Raw genomic sequence first — 21581 nt, 5'->3', positions numbered from 1 at the left:
GAAGTATAGAGTAGTTGCTGTGGTCCTACCTCACAGAGAGCTGGGTTCAAACAGCAACTAAAGGCTCTTTGTAAGCAAAAATACTACAACCTCTCTTGTCCTTATCTTGCTCAAAGTTCTGGTGGGTTGAAATGGTGTGTTCATCTTCTACAGCAGAATTTTCTCACACACAATGACCTCCAATTAGCATTCTATGTTCTCACTTGCTCCCCTCTTCCTTTTTTAGAATAAGGATTCATCCAAGTTCTTCTCCATCAGTTAAGTTCCCAGTGGAACTTATGGTTTCAATGGGTTCCTATCAGGTGTAAGGTCCTACAGAATACTACCCCTCTTGATTCTTCAAAGTTTAGCTCGAGTTCTGGAAGCTTCTGGGATAACGTTAGTGCTCAGAATTCTCTCCATCCTCCAGAGTCATTAACATTGGTTTGGTGGCAGGGAAGAAAGCGTAAAGGAGTTGGCATGTTGTAGCCTGGACTTTCTCAGTCTGGCACTGTTGACATCTGGGGCTTGATAATTCTTCACTGGAGACTGAATCTCCTTCCCCAGTGTGACAACCCAAATGTCTACAAATGTTGCCAGATGTCCCCCGAGGAACAAAAATCACTTCTGGTTGAGAACCAGTGTTGGAGTGGGACCCCCATGTATCAAGTGTGGACTTAGATTCACAACCTAGAAATTGAGAGCTTTGTTTTATTCAGTGGGAATTTTTAGGACTTCAAGCCTAAGAGGGCATCACGAGTAACCGTGAGAGATGCTCTGGGGAGGTGAGGGGAGGAACCAGCTTCTATAGCAGCTTTGCAACAAAGGGCAGGTAGTCAGTACATCAAAAGATTATTGTTAGAGAAAAGCCAAACAGCCCAAGTTAAGGAGTTTAGCACTTTTCTGTTTATGGGAAGGTTCAAGTGTCTGGGCCCACTGAAATTGTCCCTTTGCTATGTACCTCAGCTATCTAGGGCCAGTCTCCTGTGTTTTTGCGACTCGAGTTTCCTCGGGGCTCACCCTAGAGAGTGGCTGCAGCTTGATGGCTAGTAGAGGGCAGGCGTTCTGTCCTTCCTGAGCTCCTGCAGGGCTCCCCAGCCCCCCACTGCTGGTGGCAGCAATGCTGATGCCTGCGATGTCCTTTGTTTACTGACATGGCAGGAAATATTCCACTTCTCACAGGTAATGTGCTGGACTCTGTACAGACTTTATTCATAGCCACATTCTACTTTTCTACCTAAAACTTCCTGTGGCTTCAGGTTGCTTTCTTATTTTTAACTTATTTTATACTGCATCTTTTCCTTTGTAAAACACCTGAAACCTTAACACTTTTTTTTTTTCTTTACACAGGCAGGTAATATGTAAATACTCACAGCTTCTCTGAAACCTTGCCACAACCGTTGAATGTAGATATTGGCATCACCTTTTGTTTATTTTGATTTATTTCTTTGTTTAGGCCATACCTCATGGCTTGTGGGATCTTAGTTCCCCAAGTAGGGATGAAGCCTAGGCCACGGCAGTGAAAGTTCTGAGTCCTAACTATTGGACCACCAGGAAATTCCCTGGTATCACCTTTTAAGAAGTGAACACTGAAGACTAGAGATCTCTGTTCAGTGACTGGACTAAGGTCTAAGTAATCATCACTGGAGGAGCACAGGCTGTCTGATTTCAGAGTACATGATATTTTCAGGGCACAGTGTTATTTTGCTTTCTCTTCATAGACCTGTCCTTATTGCTCTGCTGAATTTTAGTCTGCAGAACTGGGATTGTGTCTACTATCTCTTGGGAATACTGTGCATTTCTTATGGTGGCATAAGAACAGTTATCTACAGGGAAAACAAGCTTTTCTCTTAACTGTCCAGAAACCCCTCAAATGAGAGAATGGGGGGTAGAAAAATCTGATACTAAAAGCATTCATTTTCTATCATTTATCTTATACTTCACTTGAAGCTATTCAATACTTTGGAAGCTGCAAGAAATACCTTACAGGAAAAAAAAAAAATCATCTCAATGATTACTTTAATGCACAACCTTAGCTTCCTGGCACTTCCTTCATTTCCTCAGGGGAAGGTTATTTCTCCAACTTATTTCTTTCCAGTGATTGCTAGGATTTCAATTTCTTTAGACCTTTTGCATTAGAGGAAGAAACACATCTGCTTTTTCCCCCTCAGCTTGGGGAGTTCGGAGTTCATCATAGTCTTTCCTTGTTTAACCACCTAAAGAATTTGAATTTCAAAAAACAAATTGCCTTTTAGGATAGAAAGTTCAAAATCAAAACATATCAGCTTCACATCCTCAAAATTGGGAAAGGAGAAGTTTAATTTTTTACTTCTGCTTTCTCTTCATGTAGGAAAAAGGGATCTTAATAAACGATCTTCTGAAAGGAAAAAGAAGAAACCAACAAAGGCATGCGTTGCACGTTCTGTCCAAGGAGTTTTACCCCCTGCAACTTTGGTTTGCTGTCATCAAGAGGACATTGTACAGAGCAGCCATAATGTGGGCTGAGGATTCAATTATTTCACAGTCTAGGCGATTTTAGGCAAATCCACTTTTAAGCAGAACTACAGTTCAATGAGGTCAGTAGTGCTTGCTTCGGCAGCACATATACTAAAAATCAATGAGGTCCGTATTTTACAGCTGATGAAACTAAGGCCCAATCGCTAGCTAACCCATGACCAACATACAAATTCAAGTCCATGCATTTGCCATCAAGCTGAAGAATCTATGTCTTAAGCTTGCCCGTCTTGGTCAGGAAGTTTCTACTTAACTGTAGTCCAAAAATAAATCTTTATTACAGTTAATAAATATAAATATTAACATCACTGTATTTAGAGGAGAACTGTTAAGATTAAACTTCCCAAGCCACCACCACACATGGATTAAAGTTTAGAGCACTTGCCGCCAAGGGTTCAGAATAGGATTTCTGAGAACTGGAAAGGGTCTTAGAAATGATTTTACAGAACAAGGTCAGGTTGTCTCATAACATTTATATCTCTTTCTCCATTTTTCTCAATTGGGAGGCAGCGGGTACAGTAGAAAGTCTGTGACACACGGGGGTCTAAATTTATCTTTATTAGCTAGGCATGTCCAGCTCACTAAATCCATTTTTATGTTAATGACAGAGGTGGAATAGATGGCATACCAGCTCTATTGTTATGTGAACCTGTTGCTTATTCTAACAGGAAAATCCCAATTAGAAAAATCAAATTGTTACAACCTTAGCTTAACCTTTAGACTTTCTTGCTTCAAAGTTGCTTGCTCTCAGCAGGGGCCTGATTTTCATCTCTGCTGTAGCCATCTACACCTGATCACCTGTCACACTTCTTTTCACAAAGGCAGCTGGCGAGGCAGGGACATGCGTGGTGGGAAATGTAAACCCTCGGTACCAGAAAATCAAAATCGTCTCCCTAATTCACAAAGTTTTTGAAGATTTTTCTCTGTAGGTTTCTCTGTGCCATGTTCCTCTGTTTGTTCTTAACTCCCTTTAAAAAAACTATCTCTAAAACCTCTCCTCTACCCTCTCAGTAGAGTTGAGCTTGTTTAACAGAAATACATCTCAAAAAAAAAAAGAAAAAAGAAATACACCTCAGTTGCTTCCCCAAAGCAAAAGATTATTTTACAATCTGAATTGGGAAAAAGATGACTTGAGCAGTAACTAATAATCACATACTCCTTACTGGGTTCCAAGCACTGTCATACATACTTTCCGTTCATGAAGGCATTTAACCCTCGGAGCTCTGAGTAGATACATACATCCTTTACTATCCAAATCTACTCAGTTCCTGAGATCAGGTTAGAAATCAGAGTTCAGTAAGTCTTAAAGGTCAGAGAAACTTCATTATCTGAATTTATCTTCGTTTACCCGCTTGGGATAGGGTAAGGCCTGACCTTAAATAAAGCAAATAATGTCATTCAAAAGTGCAAACCCATCTGGTTCCTTTATTGTAATAGCAAGGGTTTAGGAAGCACTCATACAGGGATAGATATTTATCCCATCATCCCCATTTTACAGATGAGGAAACGAATGCACAGGCAGGTTGAGTAAGCTGCCCAAGGTTTCACGACTCATGTGGCAGAGCCAGAAATCTTTCCTAGGCACTAAAGCACGAGGGTCAGTATCAAGTTTGTGCTAGACTGCCCAGCTAAAGCTATTTTTTTCTTTGTGGCCAGTGGTATCATCAATGCACATTACCACTGGAGCTTTTCCGGGAATGTGTTTGAAGAGGCTTACCAAAATTCCCAAACTTTCTCAACAGACTTTGATGATATGTTCTGTTAGCACCAATATAAAGAAGTTTTAGATAATGCAACTAGCTACTTTTTGTAGTTTAATAGTTTAATGACATGGCTTGAAGAACCATGATGTTCCATTTAGTCAACATCTTGAATTAATTCCACCATTGCACATGAAATGGTGATATTTCTCCTGTAGAGTCACAGGAAAAGCAGACGTCCCACAGCAGAAAAATGCAAGTTGGAGGGCAGTGTAATTGGAGCTATCTGGGAGATCCTGCTTGCAATCTCTGAAAACTTGGGGCCTCTTCAAACCATTGTTTGTCCTCAGCTAACCATGCTTGTGAGACCAGACCATGGCTGTATTTAGTCCTTTAATATTTCCTCAAGTATTTAATCAATGATATGGGCAACAATTTTCCTTCAGACCTCAGCCAGGGCCCTCATGAGATTGTGCTAAAGCTTGGACATGCTCTCCCATGTGTCAGCTGACTGACGTCCAGATGAAAACCAAAGGGTGGGCTCATGTTTACAGGTTAAAGAAAATCTTAGGTAGTAAGTTGATAGTGTCTTTATAAATTTTAGTGAAAAATGAACTCCTGCTTCATTGTGAAATCTATTTACACATTCATGTAGCAACAGGGCTAGGCATAAAGTAGGATTATAATTACATTCAATCAGTAACAAAGAAAATATATCTCCTTGGAGGTCTTCCAGATAATAAGGACTCTGTTTACACTTGGCATTCCAAGTGTCTGCCTCTTTGTCATCATGTGGTAAAATGGTCAAAGGTATATGGCCATGTGCCAGGAGCCACCCTTTAAACACAAGGCAAACTCCTGGAATATGCTTCAGTTTAAGAAGAGGAAAAATGTCATTGTAGTGAATTGCAATGCAAAAAGGACATGAGGTTTAAGACAAAGCTCTGAGACTTAACATGTCAATGTGAAGTTTCCAAGTACGCACCAGGTATCCTTGGTGATTTTGGATCCTCCGGTGGAAAGTGCAGAGATTCAGTGTCTAAGGCACTCAAGGAGAGCCAGACTTCGAAAAATTTAGGTTCTAGACAAGACTCATCATTTGACCTTGGATGAGTCACTTGCCCACTGAATGAGCCTGTTTCTTTTTCTGATTAACAGAAAGGGAGACTGCATGATCTCTAGAGTGCCTGTCAGTTCTAGAAGGCTTGTGGTTCTTATTTATGGTTTAGAGCTTTGACTAATTTGCCTAATTTTGCCTAATCTATCATTTCTACTGGATCCTACCTGTTTACTCAGTGTGGAGGTTTCACATCTCTGAAATATCCCCTGGAGATCCCAAAGACCTGACCAAATCTAAACTGTTAAAATTCCACTTATTAGCATATTACTGCTCAGGCAATGAAGGCTAACCAATACCTTCAAGAGCAAGATACACCATAAAACATGTTAACCAATATCCAGACTCATCAAAACTCGAGTTTCTTTTCTCTATAATCCCTGGTTCCTCAAATATCCAGGAGGTAATTTTTCAGCGTTCATGCTCATTCACTAAGTCATGTCCAACTCTTTGAGACCCCATGGACTGTAGCCCGCCAGGCTCCTCTCTCCATGGCATTTCCCAGGCAGTGATACTGGAATGAGTTGCCATTTCCTCCTCCAGGGGATCTTCCTGATCCAGGCATAGAAACTGCATCTCCTAAGTCTCCTGTATTGCTTGTAGATTTTTTACCACTGAGCCACCAGGGAACAGTTCACCAGATTTTAATTGCATATACCCCCTACTGTAAATTTCATAATTTTGTTGTTTTTAGTTGAAATGCCCTGAAATGAGTTTTCAAGTATTTACATACATGAAACAAAGAAATATAACAGAAGGAGTCAAGAGTAAAACTTCTCTTAAGCACATACATAAATTCAATAATACATATCACTTGAATATTTTTAAAAATTTTTTAAGTTTAATAACCATTGTCGTATTTTCTCACAATTTATACAATTTAAAAATAAGCCTGTGAATTCACGTAGATTTTTTTAAAATACATCATGTGTTTGAATCACAAAATGATTAGCAAAATCCATTACTTCATCATTCACCATCCTCCATAAAAACCTTATTGAACAGAGTACTGAGGAAAAAGCAGACTGCTGTTCAACGGGAAAGTATATTTAAAATCAAGGGCACTTTTAATTGTAAAGGCACACATCTTCACAGGAAGGTATCTATAATCTTTTGCAACCGCAGGAGCAATACTGTAAACGTCTCCAGTCTGTGAATAAGGCATCTTCCCTTCCTGGCTGACTGTGGTCAGCATGAAACCCTGGGAGGGACACCCTACAGTTTCGGAATCGGGGTGGCCGCCAGCGCTATGCTTTCAATCGCACACTCATCGGTTCCCCGGCGGATGCGGAAGTAACCGTCCTCACCCCAGTTGGTGCCCCAGCTGTTTTTCACAGTCCAGTAATCCAGCCCAGAGGCCGCGTCGGTGCCGTAGCCCACGAGCAGCACGGCGTGGTTGGTCAGCTCGAAGGGGTTGAAAGGGTCTCGCAGCCCCGTGTGCTGGTAGACGCCCTGGCGGTAGTGGAGGAAGTCGTTGTAGACTTCAAAGGCGACGGCCATGGGCCCGTGATGGACCAGCTCGAGCTTCATCAGGGCTTCGTTGCAGCCCCCGTAGAAGCCGCCCACGTAGTGGTACTCGGAAGAGTAGTAGCGGAAGCAGCCGTCTTTCGGTCTGCAGGGCGAATCCGTGCCCGTGTAGGGGAAGCAGTCCTCTTCCACCAGCCCGAAGTCCTGGGCGTACTTCCCGGCGATGAGGTACGGGAAGCCGCCTTCACAGCCTGCGGGTGGATAGCACACAGGGTTACCGCCGTCTGGTAGACAGGGCTACGGAGGAACTGTCCCATTTCTCCTGCTTTCTACCCCATTAACTCTTTTTAAAGATTTATTTGATATGTGGCTGTGATGGGTCTTCGTTACGGCGTGCAGGCCTTCTGCAGCCGTGGCGAGCGGGGGCTCCTCTCCAGCTGCGATGAGCCGGATTCTCACGGCAGCGGCCGCTCGGGTTGTGGACTTCCCTTAGTTGTGGATCCTGGTCTTAGTTGTCCTGTGGCGCGTGGGATCTTCCCGGACCAGGGATAGAACCCGTGTCCCCTGCATTGGCAGGTGGCTTCTTTATCACTGAGCCACCAAGGAAGCCCACTGATTATTCTTACGTCACCCCTGGAAGTTGCTCTTTGCTTAAATACTGCTCCATTCGCCCTTCCGTCAGCCATCTAGCTAACTATCCTCTCATCCCCATCTATCTGACAGACGTTTATTTGGCCCCTGATGTGGAAGGTAGCTTCATGGTTAAGTGGGAGGCTCTGAAGCCTATGTAGATTTGAATCCAATACTGAGTTGAGAATTTAATTTCTCTGTACCTCTGTTTACTTATCTGTAAAATATAGATAGCAATAGCACCTTCCTTGTAGGATTAAGTCATATAATCCATAAAAGCAATAAAACCTTATGATTACTGTCATTATTAAATAGGCAGACACTTCTTCAAGGAAGGTTTCTGTGACCATCTCCTGCAGAAAAGTCTGAATCAGGTCCCCATACCCTTCCCTCCAGTCCTGGCCCTATTATACCTCAGAGACACTGCAGGTTCAATTCCAGATCACAATAATAAACCAAATATCATAATGAAGAAAGTCACACAAATGCTTTGTTTTCCCAGGGTATCTAAAAGTTATATTTAGCATATTTTCCAAAAGAAACAATACACACACCATAATTTTAAAATGCTCTATTGCAAAAAAACAAAACCCACTAACCATCACCAGGGCATTCAGTGAGTCATAATCGTTTTGCTGGGGGGAGGGCTGGAAGTATTTCGAGAACTACCAAAATGTGACAAAGAGACACGAAGTGAGCAAACACTGTCAGGAAAACAGCACTGACAGCCTGGCCCAGCGCAGGTCACCACAAACCTTCAATTCGTAAAAACACACTGCGTCTGAGAAGAGCAGCCCAAACTATGCCTGCATACACATCCGTAACCCTGCACTTTCTCTTCATTGTTCTCCTACTTACTAAATTCCCATTTTCCTTACTTCACTGTAAGCTTCATGAGGTTACTCTCTGGATACTGCAGAGTCTTCAAGGCACAGAAGTCACAATGTGGGTGTTTAATAAGTATTTCAGGAAGAATAAAAGGCTCACTGACAAATAACTATACACCAGCAGTTGCACCGGTGAACTGAGAAACTTTCAAGCAGCCAAATCTGGGGACGACAGCAGCAAACTTCAAAACGAGACGATTCCTCCCTGAATCCACCCTCTTTCTACATACCTTAGATATGCCCTGTTCTGAAAGCCTATGTACAAAACTTTTACCTCCTTCTAGAGAGAAACCAGTGTTCATACGCTTTCAGTAAGAATTAGGTTTCAGAGAGACACCTTATTTGGAACTGAAACTTGCAGTTAGAAGCTGGGAGGTCTTCGAAATCCTATAGAACAGCTTCACATCTGTTCCTTGTCTCCATGCAGCGTAACAGCTGCTCCTTCAGGGTTCTGAGCACTGCCGGGTAACGTATGTAAGAGGCTCCAAAGAGCCTGTCCTTACTCACATTATAGCAATTACTGATACTGTGCTGGATGCTACAGTGAATTCCATGAGAAAGCACTAAGTAGTAAGTGGCAGGGCCAGAACTTGCACCCAGGTTTTCTGAGAGCAGACACTATGCTCTCTCTGTCCCCCATCCTTATGGTTTTGCCAACAATGGCAAACTACACACAGCTCAACAGTGCCTGAAACACAACACTTACCTTGAGCATACTGACTGCAAGACACAACCTCCTGAGGACTCAAGATTGGGGTCTGAGTATTGTTGGTTAGTATGCGGATTCTTGCTTCCATCATCCCCATAGAAGCAAATGAGTAGCAGCTTCCACAAGACCCTGGTGATGGAAAAGGAAGACATATAACCTAAGAGACTTTGACGCCCTCAAGAAAAGCCAAAGGGAAAAAAAAAAGCCAAAGAAAACCTGAGTGGATGACATACATTAATATAGCTTTATTGAGTGTCGCTGCTTTTTGTTCATAAGGATTAGCACAATAAAGGAGATTTAGTCAACAAACGCTATTGACCTTACAGGCAAATATTAAGATTTCAGCTTTTTCACCGAAAGGCAAACATTACTACATGGGACTTTCCTTGAGACTGCTTTGGGAGGGAAAAAACCTCCTAGCTTCTGCAAAGTACTCGACAATATTCTTAATAATGAAGAAATGATGTACTGACATGTCTGCAATGTTCTGATCCATGAAGTTGAACATTAGGGAGGAAAACATATGAACTGAGCTTCTAAATGTCTCCAGAGAGGTATTTTCTAAAGGAACTTGTTGGGTGGAATTAACTCTAAGAATGGCTCAAGTATAGGTGTATTATTATAGAGAACTGGATACAACCAGTGAAAATATAATAAAAAGAATAATTATTATATAATGACCAATATGGTATTTAAGATATTCAGTAAAGAAGTAAAGATATTAAACCAGATGGAGGTAGTGAAATTGAAAATAAATTGAAAAGTAGTTGGATGGAAGCAGGGGAAAAGGGAAAAGAAAACAGCTTAATTTAATACCTGAATGCTCTGGCAAAGACAAAATAAATTTATTAAGAAGTATATGCTAGGAATATATTTGCTACTTTAAGAGAAGAAAAAACAATGTATTATGAGGTAATTTATATAAAGATATTTTTTATCTGCTTCTTCAATATGTGAGAAGAGATATATACACAGAATAAAATATAGCATGTATGTAACAAAACTAGATTTCCACTTATTACTATTCCAGAAAGAAATGAACATAATTTTAATATCTCTAGTATAACAGAGCCTCTTTTATCTCTGCCACTGATGTAAATTCTACATGGAGATATACTTGTACCAAACCCCCCAAAAGTGAAAGCTAGTCACTCAGTCGACCCAGGGATTGAACCCAAGTATCCTGCATCCAAGGTCTCCTGCACCCAAGACATTGGAGATTAAATGAAGTTGATATATTATTCAATTTACTAATAACTTTAAAAACCCCAAAAAACTAACAAAACTCATTCTACATAAAGAGAATGCTGCCTTTGCTCTCTTTAATAAATCTGAATTTAGTAATTTAGTGACTGCCTTCCTCAGAAAAATATTCATAACATTATGCTTTAAAAATATGAGGGGCATCATTTTTCTCTTCTCCAAGTAAATGTTCATTCATGTCCTTCCTTGAGAATAAAGGAGAGCCAGGATATTCTATGCTCAGTCTCCAGCCTGCTACGAAAGAAAGTCAGAGTGTTAGTCGCTCAGTTGTGTCTGACTCTTTGTGGCCCTGTGGACTGTAGCCCACCAGGCTCCTCTGTCCATGGATTTCCCCAGGCAAGAATACTGAAGGGGGTAACCATTCTGTTCTCTGGCGTTCTCTGGGGGAGCTTGCCAACCCAGGGATTGAACCCAGGTCTCCCGCATTGCAGGCGGATTCATTACTATCTGAGCCACCAGGGAACATTCTAAACTCTACTTGAATTACTTAATACTGTTTTCCTCAAACTAAACTAGGAATTTCCTTGAGTGTTTACAGGAAATCTGTCTTCTTCACCTTGACGGCAATGAAGGAACTCAGTGCATCTCTGTAGAAAGAAGTCAAGTTATGAACAAGCAGACACGTATTTATAGCCAGGAAAGAAAATTATTTCAACGGAAACAGTCAATATTTCCTTTGAGTCTGTTAGTGCCCCGTCACCCTTTAACTGCTACCATTTCTGAGGGTTCCCAAAATTCTCCCCATAAACATCTTAGATTTATCCATATTGCTTTTGCTACTGAGGCATCACCTAAATTGTGACAATTAGAAGAGAAACGTTTGGAAGGGGGCCTTGGAATTCATCTAGTGTTCAATCTACTCACTTGACAATGCGTGCACTGAGACTTAGAAAGAGGCAATGACCTGGCCAAAGTCACCAAACTAAAGGATGGCAGATGCCAGCACCTAGCTGCCTGCTAACACAGAAACACCGTCTTCTTCCATTTACAGGTCCATATCTACTTTAAAGAATTCTCAAATTTCCTTTCCCCATCTTCCAGTTACTAGGTAGACCAAAATTAACTTGTCCATTTTGTTTTGGAAGCCATCTAAACACTACCCTAGGATTCCTCTTTCACATGACATAATGTCAGAGAACTAGATGAGTGACAATAAATGGCAAAGCCAATGTTCCTTTCATGAGACATCAGTAAATCACAAGAGAGTCTAGAAACAATGCCAATTTGGCCATTTAGCAGTCTTGGCCCATGGGAGCCGCAGAAATAACTCTTTCGGTTTTAAGTATTTAACCTTCATTATCAGCCCATCCAGCATCGTGGGAGGGACAGGCCACATGTCCATTCCAGGACTCAGAATGTGCTATCACCAGAGAAATTACAAGGAGGAGGGAAGGAAATAACCTTCCTCAAGCCTCTGATGTTCCCAGAAGGTCAGCTGCCGAAGTAATTAACATGTCTTCAAAAGTCAAGGCCAGAGTCTAGCTTCCAAAAGGACCGTTTTCTCTTAAGAAGATTATAGGGCAACAAAGAATGGGAGGGCTTTCCTGGTGGATCAGTGGTTAAGAATCAGCTCGCCAATGCAGGAGATAAGAGTTCAGTTCTTGAGCTGGGAAGAACCCCTGGAGGAGGAAATGGCAACCCACTCCAGTATTCTTGCCTGGGAAATCCCATGGACAGAGGAGCCTGGCAGGCTACAGTACATGGGGTCACAAGAGTCGGACAGGACTTGGCAACTGAACAACAACAACAGAAAGAAACGGGTGAGGAGGGGAGCTGGCCCAGGCAGAGTTCTGCAGTAATCAAGTTTCCACACTCTCAAATAGCTACTGTGATGGCCACACGGCTCAACAGCACTCAGCCTTCACCCTCTAGCAGCGGCGAGCACGCCGAACCGGTAATAAGGAGTCAGGATTCCTTTTTGCCTTTCCCCCTCACCCCATCACTCACCCCATCTGTGGCTGGGCTCACGTGACCTTTCCGACACTTCATCTTGGGTGTAAAAGGAATGGGGTGGATCAGTTTAAGGCCCGTGACTCCCAGCTTTAGTATAAACAGTAGTTAGAACAAGACTAAAATGAACTCGATTTTTAAAGTCAGGAAACCACTCTGCATTTCCTAATTAATGTGACCTGAAAGACACTCCCCCTCTCTCTTGACCTGAAAGACACTCCCCTTCTCTCTTGACGACACAATAATAAAGACAGCATAACTGGGAGATCAACAAGGAAAGTCGTCTCTTCCAATTTCCGAGCTCTCCTCCCTCTCACACGCAAAGTAAACCTGAGTTATAAGGCTGGTGCTTAAACCTACCCTAACAAGTTCAGGGTAAACGTTTATCCCCCCACCCAGGACTTTTTGTGTGTGTGTGTGTGTTTTCATTACTCTTAGTTTGCTCTCTGAGTAGAGAAAAGTTGTGAATTCCCTGAACTGCGGGTAATTTTGAATTCTAGAGGACACTGGTGTATTTAAGTTAGTGGAAACTTCCAAGTAGCCCGGTTAGTAGGAAGAGAAAATAATTTTTTTTTCATAACCTAAAGTACAGAACACCACATAGAAGTCAAAAGAGGAACCACGAGTACATTATTTTCTCAGATACCTGACAAGATAGCAGATGAGGGATCAATTTAAAAAGAATGAATCACTCAAAGCCCTCTGCTTTTAAACTGTCCATGTCTATACAAACCATATTTATAACACTCAAAGAATGTGGAATATTACAGACAACAACAGCTTTTACTGAGCTACAAGAGAGATACTGTCAAAGAATCTGGGGTTAGAAAGTCTGATTTCCTTTGAATTATTATCTCATCACTAGCCAATCAAACCTTTTTGGGAAGTGAGCTGAACTAAATTTTTCTTCCAACCTTCTCTTAATGAATTTTTTAAACACCCTACTTAAAGCAGTTATATTGTATCTTAATGCTTTGTAAGTCTTGCTAAGCTGTAGTCTCTAGGACAAAGGATTGTATCATATTAGTCTTCACATCCTCAGCCTTTAAACAAAACTTCCTGACATGTTAGATACTCTATAAATACACAGTGGAGACAACTGTGTGTGCTAAGCCCTCAACAGTCAACATGTAGTATCTACTTAATCCTCTCTAGTAAGGACAGGAAACCTATTTAATGATAGAATAAATTTTAATCCTCTCTTAACATCAAATCTTTTTAACTTATTTTCCATTCATTTCTCATTTACCTTTAAATTTCTCTCATTTCTAATCCCTGCTTTTCAAAGAAGCTGTCCCCAGGAAAGGTAGGGATGGATTTCAGGACCCACACTTTCTCTGGAGCCAAAGAGCCCAAGAATAACTGGCACAAAGGAAAGACAAAGAGCTGAGATGTCTCTTTTACCTCCAGGGTCAGAAAAAGGACAGGAACCCTGCCGCTGCAAGACTTGCCCAAAGCCCCATACATTCAGAACACTCTCCAACAATGCAGTGGGGATGGATTGAAGGGGTGGCGGTGAATACTGAGAACGGGGAGAGGCTGATTACTGAATTTATAGGAAAGGGGAAGGAAAATTTATCTTTGGGTGCTATTAATTTTTAATCCTTTCAGGAGACACCAATCAGAATGTTTCCAGACAGCAAATACTACACCCACTTGATAGTAACAAATCAGTCCTGTGTACTACAACTGTCTTCCAAATGAGCTTAGAAGTAATAAACCGGAGCACTGTATAAATGATCCTCCAATCACTGTTGGCTAAAATTTAGGATAAGGTAATTTGCTCTCAAGTGCTATTACAGGCAATGTTATTAAATCTACTCATACTTTATCTAATTTTCAGAAACAATTGACGAAACGCAATTATAGTGATAACGCTGGTAAACATTCTACCAGGAAGCTGAGTTAATACTTACCATTACATGTCATATCCTGATGTAAAGTTAATTGAAAGATCCTTACACAATTCAAAAAATCTACTTCATCAGCAAAAAAAAACATTAAGGATTTGTTTTTTGGGCTCCTACAAAATTAGACTGCAAGGAGATCCAACCAGTCCATCCTAAAGGAGATCAGTCCTGGGTGTTCATTGGAAGGACTGATGCTGAAGCTGAAACTCCAATACTTTGGCCACCTGATGCGAAGAGTTGACTCGTTGGAAAAGACCCTGAGGCTGGGAGGGATTGGGGGCAGGAGGAGAAGGGGATGACAAAGGATGAGATGGTTGGATGGCATCACCGACTTGATCGGCATGAGTTTGAGTAGACTCTGGGAATTGGTGATGGACAGGGAGCCCTGGCGTGCTGCAGTTCATGGGGTCACAAAGAGTCGGACACGACTGAGCGACTGAACTGATAATTAGACTAATGGTGGGAGAGGGGTGGGGGGAGAGTGGGTGGACACTTAAAAGAAGGATTCCAGAATAAAGAAGATACGGTGTGTGCATACACACACACACACACACACACACACACACACTGGAATGTTACTCAGCCATAGAAAAGAATGAAATAATGCAATTTGGAGCAACATGGATGAACCTAGAGATTATCATACTAAGTAAATCAGCCATCCAGGCTCCTCTTTCATGGGGATTCTCCAGGCATGAATACTAGAGTGGGTTGTCATGCCCTCCTCCAGGGAATCTTCCCAAACCAGGGATCAAACCCAGGTCTCCCATACTGCAGGCATTCTTTACAGACTAAGCCACCAGGGAAGCCCAGAATACTGAGCAGGTAGCCTATCCCTTCTCCAGGGGATCTTCCCAGCCCAGGAATTGAACCAGGGTCTACAAATAACATATGATATCACTTATTCATATCACATATTCAATATCTTAAACTATAATGGAAAAGAATCTGAAAAAGTATATATAAACTGAATCACTTTGCTATACACCCGAAACTAATACACATTCTAAGTCAATTATATTTCAGTTAAAAAAATGAAAGATTCCAGCAAACCATCTGCAGAAGGAAGACAAGAAAGACTAATCTGAGCTACAATTATTTGTTTCTATAGAAGCCTCTGTGACTCAGAGGGCAAATGAGTTTGGCTTATATACCACTCTAATGAATTTCACTAGCTATCTGGAACACATACTTTGAGAAGGACACCGAGGAAATGCTGGGCAAAGCTGGAGAGATTATGTGTTACCAGTGTCTGTCAAGGATACAAAAACAAGAAGTGAGTATTCATTAGCTATAGATTTTCTATTTCTTTACTAAAGTAGATCATACCAGTTTCATCTCTGTATCCACAGAATGTGACAGCCTGGTACACAGTAAATGTTCAATAAATATTTCAGAATGAATAAAAAAGAAAAAAAATCAGACATTTTTTACCTTGGTTTCGAACAGGAGTAACAAAATTGATACCATGAACATTTCTCCAATCCCAGGATTTTGGCAAATGCAAAATCTTTTCCTGTATTTCAGCAGTTATTGGCGCAGGTTTGGGCCTAGGATGGAAATAGACACTTGACATCAATACATAAGTCTTTCCTTTGAGGATGATTTCCTTACCTTTAATCCCATAATTTCAACCACCTGGCTGGCTAGGATGTAGATTCAGATCCAAAGAACACTTGTCCATCAGTGTTTCAATGTGTCTATTATACAAAAATGTGTCTATTATACACGGTGTCCATTATACAACTAAGTTATATACATTGCCCATTTCTTTTTTTTTTTTAACTGTTACAATTATTTATTTTTCAATTTATTTATTTGGCTATGACCGGTCTTAGTCCTGGCATGCGGGATCTTTAGTTGCAACATGTAGGGTCTAGTTCCTTGACCAGGGATTGAACCCAGGCCTCCTGCATTGGGATCACAGTGTCTCAGCCACTGGCTACTGGGGAAGTCTCAAAATTACCCGTCTATTTTTCCGGATCTAGTAATTTTCCCCTGTGAAACAATATTGGTCTTATATATTGCCATTGCTAGTTTTAATATGCCTAAATAACAGCATTCTCTTACTTTTCATAGATTTTGACCCAAAAAAGTAGATATGGGAAATTGAAGATGCCCTACAAAGGATTTAGAGAAAACAGAGGAATTACTGAGGTTTGACTCTACAGAGGGTGGTGATGGTAGTCACAAAAGAAGAGAAAGGCAAAGAAATACAGGATGTAAGTAGAAGAAGGCAGACCAGGTCAATAAACAGATAAAAGTCAGACACAAAGACACCTACAATGGCTTCACCACTTCCTAGCTGTGTGACACTGGTCAAAGAACTTAATATCATAAACAGTATGTTTTTCTACAATTTCAGCAGGTTCAGTTTCAGAGATTCACGTTAAGAATCTCTGAGAGTTTCTATTATGTCATTGGATTCTTTCAACAGATCTAAAGGAGATCCATCCTGGGTGTTCATTGGAAGGACTGACGCTGAAGCTGAAACTCCAATACTTTGGCCACCTGATACGAAGAGTTGACTCATTGGAAAAGACCCTGATGCTGGGAGGGATTGGGGGCAGGAGGAGAAGGGGACGGCAGAGACTGAGATGGCTGGATGGCATCACCGACTCAATGGACATGAGTTTGAGTAAACTCCGGGAGCTGGTGATGGACAGGGAGGCCTGGCGTGCTGCAAGTCATGGGGTCACAATGTTTCGCTTCAACATTTCCCACTTCTATCTCCTTATCTTAAACCTTCTATGGAGACTTATTAGCCTTGAAAACAGGGCTTCATAAATCTCTCTCTTCTCTAAAACCAAGGTGGTTGGGTGGAAAGAGAACAAATTCTAGTACAGGAGTTCTTCAGAAACGTGGCACCTGCCCCGCGGCAATGCAGCTGGTCTCCTCCCTAAAGCTCCAGCACTGATTGCACCTCCTCCGGATGGCTATGAACAGCTCTCAACTTTCGGTCTCACACACACAGGATGGCTCTTTCCCTTTAGTGAATCCGAGAAGAGATACAATATACTCCCTTTCTGAATTTTGACTAACCAGAACGTCTCGTAGACTAGTCACTCCTTAGAATATGCTATGAGAAACATTATACAAGATTTTTTTTTTTTTTTTTTGAGATGGGTAGAATTACGAGAGAATGCTATCAGTCGGACAGGAAAAAAAACTCCATACAGTCTCAGAGTAGAAAAATCTCAATTATGATTATTAGTCTGCAGAAGAAAAATTTAGCAATGAATTTTATTGCTGTTGTTCATTTGCCAAGTTGTGTCCTACTTTGTGACCCAATGGACTGCAGTACGCCAGGCTCCTCTGTCCTCCACTATCTCCTGGAGTTTGCTCAAATTCATGTCCACTGAGTAGGTAATGCTATTTAACCATATAATCCTCTGATGCCCCCTTCTCCTCCCGCCCTCAATCCTTCCCAGCATCAGGGTCTTTTCCAATGAGTTGGCTCTTTGCATCACGTGGCCAAAGTATTGGAGCTTTAGCTTCAGCGACAGTCTTTCCAATGAATATTCAGGACTGATTTCCTTTAGGAGTGATCTCCTTACAGTCCAAGGGACTCTCAAGAGTCTTCCCTAGCACTTCGATTCAAAAGCACCAATTCTTTGGCATTCAGATTTCTTTATCATCCAACTCTCACATCTGTACATGACTACTGGAAAAACCATACCTTTGACTATATGGACTTTGTTGGCAAACTGATATCTCTGCTTTTCAATACACTGTCTAGATTTGTCATAACTTTCCTTCCAAGGAACAAGCATCTTTTAATTTCATGGCTACAGTCACCATCCTCAGTGATTCTGCAGCCCAAGAAAATTAACCCTTCTATTTGTCATGAAATGGTAGGACCATATGACATGATCTTAGTTTTCTAAACGTTGAGTTTTAAGCCAGCCTTTTCACTCTCCTCTTTCACCTTCATCAAGAGGCTCTCTAGCTCCTCTTTACTTTCTGCTATTAGAGTGGTAAATAGTTGTTGATATTTCTCCCAGCAATCTTGATTCCAGCTTGTGATTCATCCAGTCTGGCATTTGTCCAGCAATGTATTTTAGTTAACCATTAATCTATCAGTGGTCTGTTTAAGCAAGAAAACTTGAACAAAGGACTCTATAGCTACTAAGAAAATAATCATTATAGTCTCTGAATATTAGAAAATGCTTTGATATACTAAAAGAAAATAACCTAGCTACACAATTTATTGAGCCCCATTAGTTTTTCCAGTTGGTTTTCCTACCCTCCAGTTACATCAATTTCTCCTGCAGCAAGGTACGGCATTACAAGAATGTCGCTGGTCATTTAATAAATGTTAAGGGACTACGTATGCTCAATTCAGCTATAGTTTTCAGGGAGTTAAAGAAATCTACGAAAACTCCTGACTATATAAATTCAAAGAATGATATAATTTCCCATCAGATGCATATCATGGGGTATGTAAACTAAGATGGGAAATGCCACTTCTGTCTGAAGGCAGGAGAAGTATATTGATAAATATGTAACTTTTTTTTTTTTGGCTGGACCTCAAAACTGAGAAAGGATTTTGGAGATTTTTACAGGTGGCAAATTTGATGTTTTTTATAGGCAAGTTCAGGGGTATGTGAGGCAAAGAGAGTTTCATGAATGGTGGTAGATAAAAGTTTTCAGTAATTTTTTGTCGTATTGTTTGAAAGCAGGTCAAGGTGGTAAACAGAGTTGTGGTCAAATTTAGATGGTTTTGATTACTAGGCTAAATTTACTCCTGAGACAACAGGTAGTAACCTGATCACAGCTGAAGATAGTAAGATATACCTGGCAGTATTTCATAGAGTGGCTAAGAATGGGGACAGGGAGGGACAGAGATCAAAAGGACAGAAGGCAGGAAGCTGATCCATCATACAAGCAAGAGACAAGGCCCTCCAGCCAAAGTGGAGAAACAAGAAGAGAGCAAAGCCCATAAACAGGACCTGGAGAGCATCAGAACATGTGTGAACAGGAGAGGGGCACCGTCAGAGAAAAGATGATATAAACAGCGCAGCTGGGATGACCAATAAAGCAGTGAGCAACCCAAGGAGGGCTGGTTAGAAGGGAGGGCATCAATCAACACAGATCTTTATCCGTGACAGAGGTGCTTTATTACCTTGGAATTCTCCGGCTGTGGCCACCACCTCTCCTGATCATCTCTTTGAGGGTAAGACTCTCATATTCCACGTATGGGGCTGCAGTCCAAGACTTTTGAATGGCGTTGATAGCTTTCACGAAGTCATGGTTATATCTGTAGAGCCTATTAGAATACCTGCCAACAAAAGTAAGATGGCTTCAGATACACTCTTCACCGAGGTAAACAGATCCCATTAAAAGAGGCACTCATACTCCAGGCCTGAGTATAAAGTGATCTAATCTTTCAGGAAGGCAACTGGGTATATCAGTCTCTATATCTCTACATTTATATCTGCAGCCTAGAACTGGAATGTGTCCTATGAAAATAAAATTTAAGTGAACTAAGATAACTGTATAAGGATGTTCAGTGAAACACTTTTATACTAGTAACAGATTATAAACATAAATTCTAAAAGAAAGAATGGGTTAAATAAATAATGGCACTTCATTTGCTATACAGTTTATTCAGTAAAAATGTCTGGAAGATTATTTAGTGATATGGGAGAATGGTCACACTATATTAGACAAAAAAGCAGACTATCAAAGAAGTTGACCCAGCATGGATCAATTTTTGTGAAAGTGTACATTTATATTGATACTATAAAGTACATACAACCAAGGTTATCTCTGAGTGGTAACACAGAATCACACCCCTATTAATACAATTTCTACAATGTACCTTTTAACCTTGGCAATGATAAAAAAAACTTGGGGAAGACAGCAAAACTGTATTCAATGTGTATATGTGGCACAGTGGAAAAGAACCTGCCTGCTAATGCAGGAGGCAAAAGAAACTCAGGTTTGGTCCCCGGGTCAGGAAAATCCCCTGGAGGGGGAAATGGCAACCCACTCTAGTATTCTTGCCTGGAAAATTCCATGGACAGAAGAGCCTGGAGGGATACAGTTCATGGGGCTGCACAGAGTTGGACACAATTGAGCACACACACATCACCTTTTAAATTTTGCAATAATAAAAAGGGGGTGAGGTGAAGTACAGCAAAAGTGTATTCAATGTATATACAGCAAGGCAAGTATTAGAACCACTTGATGAAAAAAAGGTTGTTCCATATGGACAAGGTTTATATCCTTGTCACTGAGATTTGGTTCTCGAGCCAGTATCAGCAGAAGCACCTGGAAGCTTGCTAGAAACGCAGAATCTAAATGTCAATCCAGGCCACCTGAATCAGAATCTACATTTTAACAGGATTCCCAGATGATTCACAGCAACATTAAAGACTGAGAGGCACTGGTTTAACTGATGCCAAATGCTTGGACAGAAATGTAAACAAATCTAATACACAAAGAGCATGTTTACAAAGGCAAAAGATTGAGGGAGTTGATCATTCATTTAACTCAAACATGTATTACACCTATGTGCCAAGTGCCAGGAATTACAGAATTCACCATGTTATTTCTACTAAAAAAAAGTTCTATGACTTAAGTATGACTCACTATCCATATAGTGTATGGATAACTTCATACACTATACATACATATAAGTTATACATATAGTGAATAAGTTATACTTATTATATGTTATATTATGTAAGTTGTTATATATTATATAACTTATTATATAAGTTATATTCACTCTAAGTTATACATATAGTGAATGTATAACTTCCATTAACATTCAGTTATACAAAGCAAGGTATACCTAACCTGAGTAACTTTAGGTATACTGTCAACTTTTCTTTCTCTTTTAATTCAGATGTTCACAGAGTATTGAGATATAACCAAACAACCTGGATGCACTGGAAATAATAACAAAAATGTGCAATTACATTGATAATGTTTTAATGTTTTTATCAAAGTACTTTCCCACTTTTTTCAAAGTGAGAAATCAGAGAGGTACATTTACTAAACATAAAACTCTCTGTACTCTATTTTCGACAAACTAACAAACAGCAAAACCCAGTTACCACTGTTTTTTCTTAAAACACAGGTTCAGTTCAGTTGATCAGTGGTGTCCCACTCTTTGCGACCCCATGAACCAGGGGGTTCAGGCATGCCAGGCCTCCCTGTCCATCACCAGCTCCCTGAGTTTACTCAAACTCATGTCTGTCGAGTCGGTGATGCCATCCAACCATCTTATCCTCTGTCGTCCCTTTCTCCTCACACCTTCAATCTTTCTCAGCATCAGGGTCTTTTCAAATGAGGCAGTTCTTCGCATCAGGTGGCCAAAGTATCGGAGTTTCAGCTTCAGCATCAACCCTTCCAATGAATATTCAGGACTGATTTCCTTTAGGATGGACTGGTTGGATCTCCTTGCAGTCCAAGGGACTCTCAAGAGTCTTCTCCAACACCAAA

The 21581-nt window shown here is 40.9% G+C and overlaps 1 protein-coding gene across 1 annotated transcript in view; it reads right to left on the bottom strand.

Annotated features, from left to right (window-relative positions):
* Window positions 1-6129: 6129 nt before the first annotated feature.
* Window positions 6130-21581, bottom strand: part of CTSC (cathepsin C) — a 40641-nt gene continuing 25189 nt past the window's right edge. Inside the window, exons 4-7 of the mRNA XM_070457150.1 lie at window positions 19252-19407; window positions 15561-15676; window positions 9001-9132; window positions 6130-7028 (exon numbers count right to left, since the gene is read on the bottom strand). Of these exons, the coding sequence (XP_070313251.1) occupies window positions 6526-7028; window positions 9001-9132; window positions 15561-15676; window positions 19252-19407 (907 nt within the window). The 3' untranslated portion in view covers window positions 6130-6525. The remainder of the gene's footprint in view (window positions 7029-9000; window positions 9133-15560; window positions 15677-19251; window positions 19408-21581) is intronic.

This window comes from Odocoileus virginianus, chromosome 28, assembly GCF_023699985.2.
Source record: "Odocoileus virginianus isolate 20LAN1187 ecotype Illinois chromosome 28, Ovbor_1.2, whole genome shotgun sequence".
In the NCBI taxonomy this organism is placed as follows: domain Eukaryota; kingdom Metazoa; phylum Chordata; class Mammalia; order Artiodactyla; family Cervidae; genus Odocoileus; species Odocoileus virginianus.
Note: the sequence above shows the minus strand (reverse complement) of the source record. Positions and strands in the feature narration are given on the sequence as shown.